A 19,880-nucleotide genomic window follows, 5' to 3' on the forward strand; every position below is an offset into this window, starting at 1 on the left:
TAATAATAATAATAATAATAATAATAATAATAATAATAATAATAATAAGTAGAAATGATGTGGCATTGTAGAGTGGTTTATTTGGATTTAAATGGATGATGTGGCTAAATGAAACAATTTGATTGGTCTAGTGGATTAGGGTTAGGAGAACTATTTAGGAATTATATATATAGATTTTTTGTGTGTTCTTTTATACGAATCTATTTGTTTGTCCTTATTATGTATTGTTTTTCTCGTGAACATTGCTGAAGCAAACCCGTGACTAAGGATAGGTCCCATTGTCATTTGTCCCTTTCATTAATTTGTTTTTTGATAAAATTGTCATTACATTAATCATGCATAATAAAGGGATACCTACATCATATTATTTTGGCAATTCACAAACGTGTCACGAGCTTAACAAAATACCCTCCTCTGTCCACTCGTGAGTGGTGGTGCTATGAATTTCCAAGCAATGGCATAATAGTATATGGCCAAATCCTATGAAAAAAATCTTGATTATATACAGACAGGACATGTTCAGTTAAGTGGATTAATGTCCTATTCAACTAAATTGTATGAATCTTTTTATTTATTTTTAAGTTCACTAATTTACTGTGAATTGTTTGCACTATTATAACATAAATTAATCAACAAATAGTAATTAGGAGGATTATGTAAGTGAAAGTGTAAAACATGAAAAATCAGCTATGACTCGATTTGGTTTGGCATCACATATGCAACTTTTAGGTACTTGACAAAAAACTTTTTTATATGTGTGTCAGATAGTGTAAAGTATTGCACAATTATTTAATGATATATTGATGTAGTTAACATCGTGAATGTAGAATCTCAAATATTTTACTACTATTCCATCATTTTCACTTGCACATGTATAGTTTTTCTTCACAGTTATTCTTTTAGTTAACTTCCTTTACTTTTTGTCTTGTGGTCTTTAATGTTAACTTCTATATGATGAATATTTTGATGAAAATGCATATATATCGAAGGATAATTGTGCAACAAGTTTTTGTAACAGAAAATAACTAAAAGGGTAATGGTGAAACTTAAAGACAGAATTGTTATAGACATGAAACTTAAAAGACTCTTAAATATATTTGGCGTTATTGTTATTTCAAAACAATGGGTATCAATTTTTTTCTTAAAACATATAAATTTAATCATGAAATGGACCACTGTATTAGGTTTCTAAAGTAGACAAGACAACAGAGCAATGGATGCAAATCAAATTTCAGTGAGATACACAACAAAAGTGTACACCATATTTTCTAGAATATAAAATTGACAATTAAGAACTTGAATATGTTTTTCCACCATAACTCTTTAAAGTGCTGCCAAACTAATTGAAAATATCTAAGATCAATAGAAAGTACATTGCAAAAAATGGTAAGGCTGGAATGAGAATGTGGTCCTACTGTAAAAAGCTTATGGTTTCTCATTCCCTAGTTCATGCACTGTATGTAATCCCATCACAAAACCATCAATATAGTGTGTCACACAATTGACAAATTATCGACTTCCTTAAACATGTGATCAAAAGTTCGATTTAAGCCGATCGGTGTGTACAGAAGAACATCTATGTAGCACATACCTCTGAAATTGAAGTCGTGTCAAATGTCTGATATTGACCCATATGATTACATTCAATTATTATATTTTTTAAAATATTACAAGTGTTGAGGTGAAAGTTGTTGTGACAAGTGAGTTAAGTCTCATATTGCTTAGAAAAGTAGAGGTTGAACACTATATAAGTGAGAGGACTCTCTTAATCCCAATGTGAATGATCCCCATGCTGCACCTCGTGACCCAACAATAGTGTCCAGTATTTAAGTCGGTACTTCATAGGCATGGGACTCCGGTCAAAGATAACCTAATTCACCAAAAATAAAAATAATTTCACCACAATACTTACAAAATGTATGCATAAGAAAGAACCAAGAGTGAACAGATAGTTAGTTCATTGATATTGAATGAATGGCAGAAACTGCTTCCTAGTCCTATAACCTTGGTTCATAACCTCTTCTGTAGTGTACTTGTTTATCCAAATCTCTATCTCTTTTCTCCATTTGAAGAGAAAATGGCAAAAAAACACCTACTCCTTCTAATCTTGTTCCTTTCCATCATCAATCTTTCACAACAGTTACAATATTCTCAATCTCAAACACTTCTCAAACTTCAACAACTTCTTGGCTACCCTTCAACATTAACAACCTTAAGCAGCACCAAAGATTTATGCAACATTGAACCTACTCAATATTTGACACTGGTGTGCTATGAAGACAATTTAACACAGTTGCATGTTGTTGGAAACAAAAATGAGTTCACCACATTACCTCAAGACTTCAACTCATACACACTTTTTTCAACACTTTCCACTCTTTCAAGCTTGAAAGTTCTCTCTTTAGTTTCTCTTGGTTTATGGGGTCCTTTACCTGAAACCATAGCTCAATTATCTTCATTGGAAATACTAAACATTACTTCAAATTATTTCAGTGGAGTTATACCATTTCACCTTTCATATCTTAATAATCTTCAATCATTAGTACTTGATGATAATAATTTCAATGGTGAAATTCCAAACTTAGGTTCACTTCAAGGTTTGGTTGTGCTTAGTATGAAGAAAAATTTCCTTAGTGGCAACTTACCAAATTCATTGAATGAACTTGTTACTCTTAGAGTTTTAGATCTATCAAATAATCAATTATTTGGTGAATTACCTCATCTTCATAATTTGGTTAATCTCCAAGTTCTTCACTTAGAAAATAACACATTAGGACCTCACTTTCCTTCTCTTCCTACAAAGTTAGTTTCACTTGTGATGAGAAACAATAGTTTTCGACTCGGTGTACCTTCTAATATAAGTTCTTTCTATCAACTTCAAAAGTTGGACCTTTCTTTGAATGGTTTTGTCGGGCCTTTTCCGCCGTCTTTATTGTCATTACCTTCTATCAACTACCTTGATGTTTCTTCAAATAAGTTCACTGGTATGCTTTTCAAGAATTTTTCATGCAATGATGATCTTCATTTTGTGAATTTGTCTTCAAATTATTTGAAAGGTGAACTACCTAGTTGTTTGAGACCAAAGAAAACAAAGGTTATTTTGTATGGTGGAAATTGTTTATCAAATGTGAAACAAAATCAACATAGTTATAGTTTCTGCAGCAATGAAGCTTTAGCAGTGAATATCACTCCTCATCAAGAACAGAAACATAAGGGAACAGCAAATAAAACAGTATTTGTATCATCAAGTTTAGGAGTTGTTGGAGTATTGATTGTTGCAGTTGTTATCTTTGTTGTTAATGAAGTTCATAAGAAAAGTGTTATGAAAAAAACTTCAATGTCTACATTGGAGGATGTTATACAGAATGAAGATAAAGAGAAAACTACTGCAAGGTCTATAGTGGAGCATATCATCAAGAAGGTTCCTGATAAAGAAGCTGTTAAAACACTGACAAAATCCATAAAGGAACAGATAGTGATCCGAGTCGGTAATAGGCGCCATGTGAGGAGGCCTTCGAGGTCCATCATTGAACATGTATCATCAGTAAACACTGCAAAATTACTCACAGATGCAAGTAAATACACATATCCTTTGCTTTTTTTGACGTGTCGTGTCCCATGTTTGTGTCTGTGTCTATGTTTGTGCTTCATAGAATTAGAACATGTCATTCAAAACCTTTTCCTTTATATTGAGTGTTACACATCACATATAGTTACTTTATATTCATTGTGAACAGGGTGTATATCTGAAACAATGAAGATGGGAACTGGTCTTCCTGCTTATAGGACATTTGCTTTGGACCAACTTAAGGAAGCTACAAATAATTTTGATGAATCAAGTCTCATAAGTGAAGGTCCACTTGGTCAGGTATGTACAGAATCATATTTTTGGTAACTCCACACTTAAATATAGAAACTCCATTGTAGAATCAAATATGTCATACCGTGGTTCGAAATTGCGCTCTGCATCCGCAATTGCGGCCGCAGTATTGCTGATGTGGTAGCCACTGCAACCGCACTGCACCTCAGTTGCAGTGTGGTTTTCAATCGTGTGTACGGCCGCATCGTAACCTCGTTAAGAAACGCATCAGACTATTTTGGCTATATTCGTTCAAATCTTCTCACAAAAACTTAATATTTATGAACTCCAAATCTCAATTTACGTCAGATGCAATGAATAATCTTACCCTTATAAATATGCACGAAACAAACTGTGACTCTACTATAGTGAGTAAATGGTGTAGTGGCATAGTGGTGCCACTTAATATAGTTTGTGAAAATTCACGCCGCAATAGCCACATTGCGCGTCACAGTAACCATAATGACTGCGATCACAGTAACCGTAACCGCAACCGCAATTTAAAACCATGTGTCATACCAATGCACATCACATAAAAGAGTGACAGGAATAATTGAACTTCATGATTCATATATATTTTTGTGAATAAGGATATTAGGGCAACCTTCCTAATTATATGGCCCTTATCTTTTGTTGAATCTCTAGAAGGAATAATGAGACTTGTTGAAAATTATATTTTCTGAGTAGCTAGCCATATATTAGATTTAGTCCATAACTAGCATCAATCCACTCATTTTGTTTGCAATAGCTTTTATCCATTACCTTTATGAATTGCAAAAACTGAATTTCTTGTACTATTGATGTCAGATATATAATGGGGTTCTTTCTGATGGGATGAATATTACTATTAGAGGAATGAAGATAAGAAAGAAACACAGCCCTCAGGCCTATATGCACCATGTTGAGTTGATTTCAAAACTTAGGCATTCACACTTGGTTAGTTCACTTGGTCATTCTTTTGATTGCAACCAAGAAGATTCAAGTGTCAACACTATATTTCTCATATTTGAGTTTGTTCAAGACAAAAGTTTAAGAAGCCGCGTCTCTGGTAAGGAAAATTTTCCGCTACAATCTTCCGTCTAATTTATCTTGGGTACCATAAATCTTAAAGAATGTGTTCTCTAATAACATTTTTGTTTCAATAGTATCAAATGGAGAAAGGCTTTGTTGGACACAAAGAATAGCAGCCACTATCGGAGTTGTGAAAGGCGTTCAATTTTTGCATACTGGGATAGTGCCTGGATTGTATTCAAATAATCTCAAGATAACTGATATTCTTTTGGATAACAATCATAATGTGAAAATAAGCAGTTATAATCTGCCAATCTATGCTGAAAACAAAAGAATGGTAAATGGATAAAATATCAGTTTCTATATGTTCTCCTCTTCCTATTAATATATCTTCACTTGTTTTATGAAATTTCTCTTTATAATTTGTTTTGCTCAAAATATTCAGGTCAACAATGGAACTTCTGTTGGAGTAAAAGGAAATCTCCAAGCAAGGTACAAAAAATGTGGTTCCTTGATATTACAATGATACCTAATCTTAGCTACTATACTTATGTAGAGAACGCCATATTTGTCGATAACTAGGTAGACCCTCGAGGGTAGTCAAGCATAGCGAGTGGTTTAAGGATAAACTAGTAATATGCACCATAGTTTTAAAGAAAGTGTTATACTTTATAACTCTAAGTATTGTATACAAGAAATACTATAGCAGACACTTTGCTGTCAGAGACGTAGGCATAATTGGTCAAACTCTAATGATTGATTGTTATGTTCTTTTGTGCGTTTAACCCTATGATCAATCATTTGTGCAGGATAAATGATGGAGACAAGAATGATGTGTATGATATTGGGGTAATCTTGCTAGAAATCATTCTGGGACGACCAATAATGTTCCACAATGAAGTTGGAATATTAAAAGATCTTGTGAGTATTATTTTCAAGTTTCTCATTTTCCATTAATCAATTTGTTAAATTTATCTAAGCATGAGCCTAGTTATAGAATCTAACTTTACTGTGTTAAGCACAATATGATAACATAAGCGTTTCTATAATTGTTTGAAAGAGCTTATGAAAACACAAATGATCATCATTTCAGCTTATGCAGAGATTATCATCATTTCCTTTTCGATGGTAGAAGCAGCTTATACGATAAGTTTTTATTCGATAGGAGTGTGTTTGGATCACTAATGAACAGTTTACCTACTAGCATAAACACTTAATAAGGTGTTTCGGAGAGCTTATGAAAACAACTTATAACACATTCTTAATTTGCTTTCAGCTAATTGCGATAAGCTCTCCATGATAGCTAATGACAAAATATTCATAGCTTATATGAAAATATTTTGGCACGCCTCTTTTTTACTATAGAAATAGCTTATATATAAGAGTTTAATTAAGTTGTTTATCTAAACAGGCCCTAGATGCTTATTTCACAAAAGCATAATTAAGCTGTATAGCCAAATGTCCGCTAATCCTAACAATGTTTTATATGTATTATTCTTATGCAGTTGCATGTAAGCATCAAAACCGACGATATAGCTAGAAGGAGTATTGTTGATCCATTTGTTCACAAGGAATGTTCAGATGAATCATTAATGAAAATGATGGAGATATGTGTAAGGTGTCTCTCTAGTGAACCAAATGAAAGACCTTCTGTGGAAGATATCCTTTGGAATTTGCAATTTGCAGCACAAGTTCAGAATTCATGGAAAAGAGAAACAAATGATCATAGAGACTCACCTAAATCATCCTCAAGAGAGACATAATTGTTGCTATGAAATTAACATAAAACTGATACGGTGTATGCTATTATGTACAAAAAGTTTCATTTTTTTATATGAAGATTGTAATTTGTAATAGATTGAATGAGCATGATTAATCACCCTTTTATTTATTTTTATTTTTTGCATAAAATTAGTGTTGTATTTTCCTTGAAATATTAAGTTCAGAAACAGGTTTTTCTACTGCCCCCTGCGCTAGGCGCAAAGCGCGCGTTACTTCTAGCCTTTGGTTCTTTCAGTTGCGCGAGGCGCAGAGTGCGCACATCTATATATATAGTGCTGCATGTTTCTGGTTCTTTTAAGGGGATTTTAGGGTTTCTGAAGCCAATTCTTGTAACTCTTGGAATTTCTTTGTAAATAAGTAATTTATTTGGTAGTGGAACAGAGAGCTGCTCTCTCCTCCAGAGTAGGTCATTTTAGATCGAACTGGGTAAAGAATTTTTTTGCGTTCTTTATCGTTTTCACCGTTTAATCTTTTGCGTGTGATTAATTGCTGTTCTCGCTTATTGGTTGCTTAACTCTATTTGATCCTTGCTCGTAAAAATGATATATGTCAAAAAATGTTTAGCCAGTAGCAACCACACATCACGACCATGATTAATCCTTGGTTGAAAGCTTTGCGATACACGGGATCTTGGATTAAAAAAGCTGCATTTTTATACGAGCAATGTTTCTTAGAAGAAAAATTTGTGGTTCAACAGTTATTCATTGTTGACGGATTAATGAACCAACAAGTTCTCCCAGATTCAGGGCTCAACATTTTTGACGGACAATTTTAACAAAAAAAATCTTGAAGATTTTAAAAGATTTTATAGGATTGTATAGACTTTTAAGACTTTTTAAAAGACTTTTTTACAATCAGGATTTTCCAATTTGGATTTTAAAAGACTTTAATGGATTTTATAATACAGATTTTTAAGATTTCAACTGACTTTATGAATTTTTAATATTGAAAAAAACTTTCCATTCTTGGTGAAAAAGAAAAAGAAGTGAATGAAAAAAACAAATTAACGTGAAAAAAACCAGTTGAATGATAATTAACGTGAAAAAAACAAGTACATCCCTTCCTTTGATTTGGAGATACAGGGAAATTTTTTTTTGAAAGGATCATAGATTCATAATATATAAGAAAGAAAGAAAAAAAACAACAATAAATTGAAAAAATTAAAATCGATCATAGATTCATAATGTATAAGAAAGAAAACAACAATGAATTGAAAAAATTAAAATCGATGGGCAATAATATATATAAACAATATTGAGTACACTTGTATGCATGTCCATTGTCATTCAAAAGAAATCACCATGAAGAAATTTGAAAGAGATTGAACGGGAGTTGATGGTGAAAAGAAAATCAGAATATTGATAGTGTTCTATTATGTAGATAGGAAAAAAAAAAGTCTTGAAATATTATAAAAAGTCTCATGGGTTTGGGTGAGATTGTTGGAGGAGTGTTTTGTGTGTATTTTCAACTAAAAAGTCCATCAAAATCCATTGCAAAGAAGAATCCATCAAAATCCATAGACTTTTGAATACCAATAGACATTTTAAAAGTGGTAAGAAATCTCAATTGAATACCAACAGATTTTGTTGCCCTGAAAAAAAAATCATAATTGTCTTAATTGAATACCACAAGATTTATTTAACTTTTCTAAAAGTCTTGATTGAATACCACAAAATTTTTTTATCATAAAAAAGTCTTTTAAAATCCTATGAAATCCTAATCCAATACACCCCCCTTATAGTAATCAATCGCAAACAGTTATGATCAAGTGAAAATGATCATCAAGTGGAATCACGAATGAAAAGCTTGATCTACTTTAAAATAACTCTAAATTCAATGGATTGATGGATTTTTGTTTCCTACATCTTTATGTTATTGGTGTAAGGCACGAAGTGTGTCATTTGATTCTGTCTCTTAATTCGATAAACAAAAACACATTGTCTATTGTGCTCTTAAATATGCATTGATGTCTTAAATAAGTTTGTATATTATTAGCCTATCGCGATGAAGATCATTGTTTGACTTCACCTAAGAGAAATTTGCTACAGAAATAAGCTTGAGGATATTTCTTTATGCTATAACTAACTCAAGAATCAGATATACAACATTCCAAATCTTTTGGAAAAAAAGGAACAGAAAACAATAAAATGCATACCTAAAAATTCTGAAAAACAATATACACAAAAGTATGTAACGCGCACAAATGATTGTAAGCTTGAATGGATAATGATGAAACAAATGAAGATTAAATGAAACAAAGAAATAACTCAAAAGAGTTAATATCATACCTCAGTCAGGATTCATGAACTTCCATGACTCTCTTTATTGTAATGAACTCAACTGCAAACTCGCAGACCGGTCTTATTTTACCATGCAGCAATTGTTGTCACAAAATTGAAATTCTTATTGATCAGAGAACATCCAATACATGGAATTAGCTATCTTATTAAACATCAAATACATGGAATTAGCCGTGACAACAACAATAGATTTGTAGAAATCCTTAATGCCTCATCGAACAACAAATGCTACTAGCTAGTAGGACTTGGTTAGGATATTACATGCTTTCCTGAAAAGATCCCGAGCGAGAGAAAGCAGCAGGGTTTGCTCTTAGAATTTGATTATCGTCTAAATCACGAGAACTTGCATTTGACTTTGGTTCAAATGATTTAAAAACACTTCCTTTCATAACAGGTTTGTTCTGTTTAGATTTTGTTGCTAAAGTTGACCATATCGAACTCTTAGCAGCCTCTTCTGGATCGTTAATTCTGATAGTTTTAGGCACCCAAATATTCGGCTTCATTGTATCTTTTTCTTGTGTACTTCCATCTCTACAATGTTTTCCTAAAGTTGGTGACCTATTACCGGAACAAGTGCCGCTGCTAACTGAAGATGAAGGCGATGGAATGCCATTAAATTCTTCCATTTGGCCAACCCAATTTGGCATACAACTCCAATATGATGAAGGTGTCATCGGTATTTCTACTGCCATCATGTTCGCAGGAGTTGAAGTTATGTTATCAGGCTTAAACGCCGTAGGATTCCAACATGGATTCCATTGCCATGGAGGAGCAGAATAATAATGAAGTGCATGTAAAGGAATTAAGCCATTGTATTGAGTTGTCAAACTAACATGCTCTATTCCGTTTTCTGAATACTCCATTTTGCCGGATTCAGCAGCTTTTACAGAAGAGCAAGAAGGTTCATCAATATCCTCTTTGATAGTGGACAAGTCGATTTCAATTTTTCGATGGCCCTTGAGATTTAACACTTCTAGTGATTCACTAAGAGGAACTTCCTCATTGAGACTAGCAGGGTTGGAATCTGTGTGTATGACAGGTACAACATCAAGGGTAACAGGAACTTCACAGTTCTGCAAAGGTGAATGCTTATTTCTACGCTTACCGGCTCCGATAGGAACATTCCTAATTGCTCCACCAGCTGTCCAATACCTCTGACATTTTTTGCAGAAATGTCTTGGTTGATTAACATTGTAATTGTTGAAATAGCAAAACTTTGTCTCCAAACTATTGCACCGAGGACACGGAAGAACCTTGTCTGGCTTCTTGAAAGCTTTCTCTTGATTGTCAGTATCTCTTTTGGCAGTCCTGTGTTCATTATTTCTATGAACTGCTTTGGTCACCGGTTTCGAAGTGCCAGTTTCGTACATATTTGGAAAAGCATTAGCATCTTCTTGAGGAAATGCATTAGCTTGTTTGCTAGAAACTTCACTCAAAGGAACACCAACATCAGCATTACAGGATTCTTCAATTCCATTCTGCAATTGAGTACCAAACTGTGTCAGTTGACATACTTTGAATAGACAACTTGCATTAGGACCAAAATTTATAACCTATTGATAAAATACAAAGGGTGGCACCGCAACGTGGCACAAAATATGCATTTCTGCCAGTATTGTCAATCGTGCATCGCTGAAAATAGCAATTTGTTCAGATTTTACTTAGGAGCAGCGCTACAGTACTTCTATAGCATATCATAGAAAATTAGTGGTTTGTTTAAATTACACTACGCTGTAGAGGCGCTATCTATGAAGCACAGACACAGAAAATGACACGTCGACACCAATAATAATTTGAAATAATTTACAATTCAATATAATCATGTGTCATTGTCAGACACCAAAGCGTGCCCAACACCAAGACACGCCTAATCAGAGGAGTGTCTGTGCTTCACGGGCTGCTGTAGCCTATAGCCACTATTTAACAACACTGATTTCTACACACAAAAATTATACATAAAACTACTCACAGATTAAACACATAACATAACAGTATCTCATGATTTTACTCCAGCAAAGTAATCAAACAGTAAATTAAAGAATTGAACATTAAGAATCAAGTTGAAATTCCATAAACTTCTAACATAACAAAAGAAGATAAAAAAATCTTCTTTCACAAAACCTATGCCATCTCTACACTAGATAAAACACACCCCAACTAATTTTGTCTAATGAAAAATTAATTTCATGTTAATTACCAGTTAAACAGTTATGTCCAAATTAAAATCAGATTCAAATACATATAATTAAAATTTAACCCCACCACTTAATTTTTCATAGTAGCACTCAAAACTCAAGTCTCACTAACATCAGATGCCTAACTAGAGCATAAATATTCATTATGAAAAAATTGGGAGATTCATTATACAAGTGTATATATATATATAGTCATAAAAAAGTACATATGCTTGAATATGAATAATAAAATTTCCAAAAAAAAAAATATATATATATATATCATAAACATTTAATAGAAATAAAATTCTGGGTTTTCATTTTTCATAATAAAAATGCAAACTTTATGATTAAGTTTAGTGAAAAAATTGAATAGAAAAGAAAAAAGTGCAAAAACATGAAAAGGAAAGATGAAAAGCATAACCATGATAATGATGGGTTGTTGTTGTGGAAGAGAGTAAATCTGAGAGTGTGAATCTGTTGAGTTAATGGGAATATGAATTTGAATATCACTTCCAAAAAGCTTGATTGAAGGATCTTGGAACATGCCTCAAATGGAAGTTGGTAAGTTACTACTTAACTTAAGATAGAAAAAGAGAAAAGAAGGAAAAGGACTTCAAAAAGTGACTAAAGAAGAAAAGATGGCGCAACAAAGAAAGAAAGAAACCCAAAACCATGGGAATTGGAAATCAACTCTTTACTTGCCATAACAAGAATTAAAACACTTTTTTAATTATTTTCTTTTACTACATCATTTTCAATTATTTTTTAGTTTAATAGATATGTTCCCTAGTGTATATTAATTAACCGCTAACATGAATCAAATATTTATTTATGTCATACAATTGAAGTGAAGTTAGTGTAGTGAGATAATTTAGCCAAATAACTATTTGATACCGAATGTTACATCTCTTAATAACGATTAAAATATTATTAAGAGGTGTAACATTTAGTGTCAAACTAATTTGTGTCATTTGATAATGACTCATATATATATATATATATTAACTACTCACTAACGATGTATTTTTATGTCATTTGTACTTATAACAGTTATCAACTATAAGTTAATTTTTCAGCTATCATCTAACTTACAACTTATTTTTACTAAGAGCCTAAAAAAAATCTATGAACGAGATAGTTCATTTCTATTTTTTTTTGTTTGTGTTAATCAACCGGTTCCAAGAGAAAGGGGTCCCGATAATTCAGAGGTCGATTACAAAGTAACTAAAGTGTGGCCAAGAATTATTCCCTCTAGAAATCGAATTCGGATTCTCCCAAACAATTTCGTCCTAATAAAACACATTAACCAGTTGAACTTAATGTGTTTGTAACTTTGTTAGTACATTTCTACACTTGATCGGTTAGCTAGGTAGTAAAGATTATCATTGTAATGTAACTTCAAGATACACACTTCAAATCTCCTCGGATACAATTGTAAAAATATTATTATTGTTACTTTAATTAATAAAAAATATAGTTTAATTATTAGTTTTGAACTGCATATAATAAATCAGATACCCTCTACACACAATGCTAAATGTTAATCTCTTAAGGTGGAGTTCAAATTCCCCGGCACCCCACTTATTATTCACTTACTGGAATGATTAATTACACCTGAGATATTAGTTTCCTAGGCGTATTGGGCATTTTGCCCTATGCAGCGGGTCGTACCCAAATAGAAATTGGGAGCTCGCCCAGTCCACAATCCCTCCAACCATGAGGTATGTAAGGGCGAAATGCTTCGGATACTAGTATGCAACAAGGACCTTTACCAAAATAGTATTATTTTTCCATGTTCGTTGTATTTCCAAGTGTATGTAATTCATATGGGTGAGATAATGTATTTGACGAAGACGACTTGACATTTATATTTCCTTTTGGCGTGAATATCAACCGCCCAACTATACATTGAATTCTCTCGTGTGGAACTTGTGATTTCTCTGATTTATGTTTGTTAGAGGCGGACGCCACTCGCTTCGAGACCCATATTAGATTTTTTTTTTATTTTTTAACCAATTATAGCAGTGCATAGTCCCCCAAGTATAAGTCTTTGTAAAGAGCAATTGTGACTTAACTTATTGCGCCGGATATAATGATCAACGATGGCGAGATGAACTCAACTTTAATATTTAGAATTGGCGATGTGTGCTCTATTTGCACAATGTAGTAAGTTTCGGGAATATAACAACACTTTCCGTAATATGATTTGTATTAACACGATTATTAAAACTTTTATAAACGCTTAGCGCCTTTTTGGTATCAATGGCACAACCCTTTACACTTGTTCAACAAAAAACTATATATGGGGCAAACAGGGGCGTCTCCGAGTTTTTGGAGACTTTGTGCAAAATATAAAAGTGGCCCTTTAATTAAAAAAATGCTTAACTAAACATTTGGTCCCTTACGTTTATTTTAAGTTTCAATTTGGTCCCTTACGTTTAAAAAGTATCAATTTGGTCCCTTACGTTTCCATTATGTTTCAATTTAGTCCTTTCCGTCAATTTTGTCACGTGTGGCAGTCAATTCGCATATGTGGACTGACACATGGACACTTTGACACAGTGACACATGTATAGTTCAAACGGTGTTAGTGACAAAACTAACGGAAAGGACTAAATTGAAACCTAATGGAAACGTAAGGGACCAAATTGAAACCTAAAATAAACGTAAGGGACCAAATGTGTAGTTAAGCCTAAAAAAACGTAAATTTTTTTATAAAAAAAAAACCTCATTGATTTAAATTGCAAATAACATAAAAATATAATCATTCTTGTAATTAACATACTCCCTCCGTGACAATATATAAGCAAAAATTAACTTTTTAGGTTCATTACATATTTAATATATCTATCTTATAATATAGACCAGATACATTAAATATACAATGAACCTAGAAAGATGACTATTGCTTATATATTATCACGGATGGTGTAAAAAAGATTCATAGTCTAACAACAGGGGCGTCTCCAAAAAGTTGAAGACTATGTGAGATTATTAAAAATAGGTCATAATAAAAGAAACAATGCAAAATTAGCTATAAAGCATCTAAGAAACAAGACAATCTCTATTACACGTCTCTTCATTTGATAAAACTATAGTATAACAATTAACTATAAAACGTCTAAAAAAATTATTCACAATAGAAAAATCTCTTTTATGACATTTTGTAACTAATAAATCAATCAGTTTAGAATAAAGAAAATCAAATATTTGAACTCAACAATCTCTCATTTGGAAGCCTACGATCCTTAGTTTTATATCTCTCATTTATTAATACTACTATCCTATATAAAAAAATTTAAAGCCCCATATTTTTACGAGACCTTATGCCGTCACACATGTCGCACACCCCAAAAGTTGCCTCGGGGGCAAAGCTTCTCGCCCTTTACATTTTGTATTTTTGTATTGACGAGATGGTTAGCAACATTTTTTTTTTCTTGAATATTCACCTAAAGCAAGAATAAGGCATAGCAAAAAAATAAATCACTAATGAGGCATTAGGGTCCACAAAATATAAAGATCAGACAAAGACACTTTCTGCTCCTTTTGAAGAGTCCGCTTGTGAATTGTGATGCAGGCAAAAATAAAAGGAAAGGACCAGTTGTGACATTTTGGTTTTTGTGTACGTAGTCTTTTTTATACTAGTATTTCCAAAAAAAAAAAGAAAGTTACTACATTATATACAAAAAAGTAACACTGACCCTTGTCAGGTTACATAAGAACAATTACTGGTCATAGAGAATTTATTCCATGAAACACACTCGTTTGATAGATAAATTATTTTAGATAAAATTCATTTTTGAAGTAAAATTGGATTTTATTTTGAAATTAATAGTCTGAAAATAAATTTGATGTTAAGTTTGGTAAAATAAAAATTCAATGCAAACACTACCTTTTCTTATCATATATATATTTAATTAAATTAGAGAAGGCAACTGCATATTTTACTTGAAATTCTATTTTGAAAACTCTGAATTTGCTTAAGGATGGTTTTAATTTTTGAGATAATGGTGATCCCTAATATATGGTTTCGTGAATTGGATTGGATCCAGTGCAGTTATTTATCATGTAGTCAAGTTGCAGTCGACAGTCTATGGCTGTCTGATTGAAATTTGACAGCACATATTTTATTGCAGTTTTAATTTTTTAAAACATTTAAAAATTGACTTCAAAATCTAACCGTCTGATTAGAATTAGACAATTAAGATATCACCGACTGCATGCAGTCAAGGCAATCGACTGCACTCTATCTGCATCGCACCCTGGGATTGAGAAAAAAACTTATGTGTGACATGATTCAAGATATACCCCCCATCTAATATGGGACTCAAAATTAAAAAATTTATGGGATGGTAATAGCTAGAAGCTTGACACTTTGTCTACAACAATTTATCCCTTCAAATCTTACTATGACTATTAAAGAGCTGATTCCTTGTTTTGTTAATTCCATTGAGGACACATGGGTTTGGCAAGGTAGTTTGAATATAAATGACTCATTTCTCCCCCATCAACCTCCTACCTCTCTAGACATGTGGTCATGGATTTGGAAGATGAAAATTGTTAGATAATATAGTTATTATTAGTTAGTTGTAAGGGTAGTTTAGACTTTTCTATTTCCATATTTCTCTAGTATATATTCTTATTGTAACTATGCATTTAAGCTTCGTCAATTGTAATGAAACCCTAGGCACTTTTTATCTTGTCTCTTTGTATTCCTCTTCTCTTAACATGGTATTAGAGCAAGGTTTGATCCGCCTTAAATCTTTTGTTACTCCCGCTTTGAGTTCTCAATAGTTTGAGAATATGTTTGATCTGCTCTTTGATGATTAGTGGTCTGGTTAGTTATCTTGATTTGTTGTTTTTCTTAGTTATTTAGTTGATTTGATTAGAAGCTTGTGGTTGAATTAGGTCAAGTTGCAGCATTTTTTCATTCTATGGGATTGTATGTTATATTTTTTTATGGGTCATGTTTGTCGTTTCAGTGTAGTGCTTGTTCTGCTGTTTTTGTGCTTCGTACTTGTCTATGGGGTATGTTTTGCGAGCTTGTGAATTGTGTTGGTGGGGGGATAGGCTTTTGTCTTTTTCCCTTCAATTGGTGTTTGGTCTATCTCCCTGTTTGTGTTTGGGAATGCTATTTTCTTATTGATTTAAGTGTTGTTGGGTTCTATTTCTTGTTTTTCCATTTTGATTCTCGTGTATGTGGAATTATGTTTGATTGGATTGCTTAGATTGGTTTTGTTTGTTTGGTGCCTTAAGTTAGTGCTTACAAAGTGTTTGTGAAAAGTTCTCATTGATGGAAGATTTGAATATTTGGCCACCACTCCTCTCTTTTGATTGTTTCTTCTTTGTTGTTGGTTTCTCTCTTTAATTGGTCTCTAGTGTAATTCTTCTTCCTAGTTCCTTGGTTCATTCTATTAGTTTCTGGTCAACATTTGATTTCTATTGGTTGGTCATGGAGTGCTGTTGATATAAAGAGTATTTCACACAATTTTTGTTGTTTCGGTGTTATGGTGAACTTGTGAGGCAAAGTAGTGTGTGTAGGGTTTATGGTTTGTGAAGTGAGGTTGTTGATGGTACTTTTTATTTGATGTGTGAGAGGCACGGTGGTAGGCTTTTGGAAATTTTGGGCGAATTGTTGGGTAAAAAGAAAAATAAAATAAAATAAAATAAAGGTGTATGGTGGTTTCCTGAAAGTTCAAGCAGAGCTGCCAATTCTGTTTCGGTTTGCAACTTATGTTTGCTGCCTGGTTGTATTTCATATGTCGACGACGTTGATTGTTGCTGATGCACTTTTAAGGTAAAAGCATTGTATGAGTTGTTGTCTCTATGCTTCGGTATTGGTTCTTCAATTTGTGTTTGGTTCAATTTAGTTTAATTTGGTTTTGTTTGGTTTGATTTGGTTCTGTTTGATTGGTCTTCTCTCTGATAGTTTCTCCCGTTTGCTTCTTCCTGATGATTTTTTGGTGTGAATTCTGTCTGATTGCTTCTTTCCGATGATTCCTCTTTTTTTGTTGCTCCTCTCTTTGTTGGCTCTTCTGTTTGAAGTTTCTGTCTCTGATGATTTCTCTCTTTTGTCTGGATGATTCTCTCTAATGGTTTCTTTTTTGTCTGAATACTTCTCTGTGTGTTTGACTGTCTCCCCCCTATTGATTCTTTTGATTGGTTGATCTTCTTCTCCCAGTCGAATTCTTCTGATTTATTGCACTTCTCCCCCTATTGATTCTTCTGATTGCATTGCACTCCCCCCTATTGATTCTTCTTGTTGATTGCACTTCTCCCTATCGATTCTTCTGTGTGGTTGCTTCTCTTTGCCTGTTCGTCGATTCTTTTGTTTGATTTTGGTTATCTTGGATTGTATTGGATGATGGATTGGTTAGTTTTGGTTTGCCTCTATCTGATGATCTATTTAGATGCTTCTATTTGATGGTTTCTCTCTTTGGCTGCTACTTCTCTCTCAGATGGTTACTCACTTTGGTTGCTTCTCTTAGTTGGTTACGCTATTAGTTGGGTTCATTTATTTCCAGGGTTAATTTGTAACAAGTTTAAAGCTTAGTAAACTTTAACTTGATGGGTAGTATTTTAAGTTTATATTATTGATTTTTTTTTTTCGTTTGTTGTTCGACAAACTCTTGATGCTTCCTATTGTTGGATCGTGAGTTTGATGGGAGATGTTAGATAATATAGTTATTATTAGTTAGTAGTAAGGGTAGTTTAGACTTTTCTATTTCCCTATTTCTCTAGTATATATTCTTATTGTAAGACTATGCATTTAAGCTTTGTCGATTGTAATGAAACCCTAAGCACTTTTTATCTTGTCTCTTTTTATTCCTCTTCTCTTAACAAAAATATTTGCCAGTATGCAATTCGTTATTTGGCAAATTTGTCATAATTCTTTACCTACTCGAGCTATCCTTTTTTCGCAGGGGTATTATGGTCCTCCTTCGTGTCTGTTCTGTGTTAATAAAGAGGAATTCATTCTTCATTGTTTATTTTTCTCTTGAAAGTTATGCTTGTAGCATCTATATTTAATCAATTGCAAGTAACTATGCAAGCATATGACGAACATTATCTTCCCACTTCTCGTCCTATTCCCAAAGTTTGCTAGTAAAGTGGAGACCAAGATACTATGATTTAAAATGTGGATGGTAGTGCATTAACAAATATAGGGAAATCAGGATTTGAGGGTTCGGTATGAAACCAAGAGGGAAACTTCCGCTTAGAATTTTATGAGATTCAAGCTCTTTTAATTGGCATCAAGTTGTGTTGGCAAATGGAATTCAAAAAGGTTATTTGTTACTCGGATTCCCTTCATGTGGTCCAACAAGTGACTATGGGAACACGTGTGTATATATATACCATCATTATGATAATATGTTGGAGATTATAAGAGAGTAAATGAAGAAGGATTGAAATTTGGTTTTGAAGCATACTCTTCATGAATGCTTGTATAATGTGTTGACTATATAATTAATGAGTTTTTTCCTAATATGTCTTAGGCGCTTCTAGCGGACACTCAAGAAGTGTCATTTATGAGGACCAGTCTTTATATTTTTATTTTTATTTTTTCTCATGTAACAAAAAAAAATAGAGTTGCTTATATATAAAGTTAAATAGGAGATAAGAGGAGTGGCATAATAGCCAAACTATATTTATGAAAAAAACATTATTTGTGCAAGTGAATGTTTCATTTTAATTTGTTAAAAAAAAAAAAGTAAATTAAATATCAAATATATTAATATTGCCATGTTAATAGAATCAGAACTATATTGTCTTCATGAACATCATTTAATTGGTGGAGATATTACAATATAAGAGGACCGAGATTCAAACTCATAACTCCACACTTATTCACCTTAAAAGATGAAATTCTGATCACTAAATTACTTGAAAAAAATAAAATCAAAACTATATTTTGTTAGTGCCTCTATGTTGCCCGGGTGCGGGTACGGTACCGGTACGGGGTACGTCATTTTTAGAAAAACTAAGGTACGGGTACGTCCCTATAAATATTTTTTTTTAAATATAATTATATATATCAAATAATATAGTTATATTGTTAAAACAAATAATTAATATAAAAAAGATCACACCACACTTTAAATGTAATTTAAATTGTTCGAAACATCAAAATATGAAATTAAAAACCAATTAGCTCAAAAAGAGTCAATTATTTCTCTCTTCATCATCATCACTAAAAAGAGTGACATCTAGTTAGGTTCACCGCGAGAAAGACTAGCAATTTCAAGAATATCAACTATATATTAAATAAATTTCATTCATCACTACGAATATCCCACATTTTTGTTGCACTTTCATTATAAGTATTAATATTTTTCTTTCTTGAGAGAAGACGAAGATTGGTATGAATAAAAACTAGATCTTCACCTCTCTTTGAATTTAGTCTATTCCTTTTCAATGAATGAGTGAATAATTCCGGCGGCTACTTTGTTATTGTTTTTTAGCAATAGTTGCTACTTTATATTATAAACAAATAAAAAACGTAAATCTTCCTATAAAAAAAAAACTAATAATAAAAGAAAAAGGAGAAAAAAAACCGTGTTTTTTTGGATTGGTGTACCACGCGCGTATCTGACGCAGTACGGAAGCGCTAGGTTAGCAAAACGCTAAACCTAATGGATAAAGACAAGCCGCAAACACAAACTTGTCAAAATAGGGTTTCGGAGTCCACCGAAAGAGTAATTTGGAGTCCACCAAATTTGAGAAAATTCTCTATAATTTTATTGAATGAAA

General features: G+C 32.7%; 2 protein-coding genes across 2 annotated transcripts; one reads left to right on the plus strand and one right to left on the minus strand.

Annotated features, from left to right (window-relative positions):
- Positions 1 to 1,589: 1,589 nt before the first annotated feature.
- Positions 1,590 to 6,767, plus strand: LOC123894493 (probable inactive leucine-rich repeat receptor-like protein kinase At3g03770). The gene is made up of 7 exons (XM_045944506.1): positions 1,590 to 3,575; positions 3,738 to 3,868; positions 4,667 to 4,907; positions 5,005 to 5,207; positions 5,316 to 5,362; positions 5,680 to 5,791; positions 6,376 to 6,767. The coding sequence occupies exons 1-7, from the start codon at positions 2,078 to 2,080 to the stop codon at positions 6,631 to 6,633; spliced, it is 2,490 nt and encodes an 829-aa protein (XP_045800462.1). The 5' UTR covers positions 1,590 to 2,077; the 3' UTR covers positions 6,634 to 6,767.
- A 2,149-nt stretch (positions 6,768 to 8,916) lies between these two features.
- On the minus strand, positions 8,917 to 11,927 carry LOC123894494 (cyclic dof factor 1-like). Its single transcript, XM_045944507.1, has 2 exons — positions 11,551 to 11,927; positions 8,917 to 10,430 (listed from the first exon to the last, which is right to left on the minus strand). Exons 1-2 carry the CDS (start codon positions 11,671 to 11,673, stop codon positions 9,210 to 9,212), a joined length of 1,344 nt encoding a protein of 447 aa, XP_045800463.1. The 5' UTR covers positions 11,674 to 11,927; the 3' UTR covers positions 8,917 to 9,209.
- Positions 11,928 to 19,880: the final 7,953 nt, after the last annotated feature.

This window comes from Trifolium pratense, linkage group LG7 (assembly GCF_020283565.1).
Source record: "Trifolium pratense cultivar HEN17-A07 linkage group LG7, ARS_RC_1.1, whole genome shotgun sequence".
Lineage (NCBI taxonomy): Eukaryota > Viridiplantae > Streptophyta > Magnoliopsida > Fabales > Fabaceae > Trifolium > Trifolium pratense.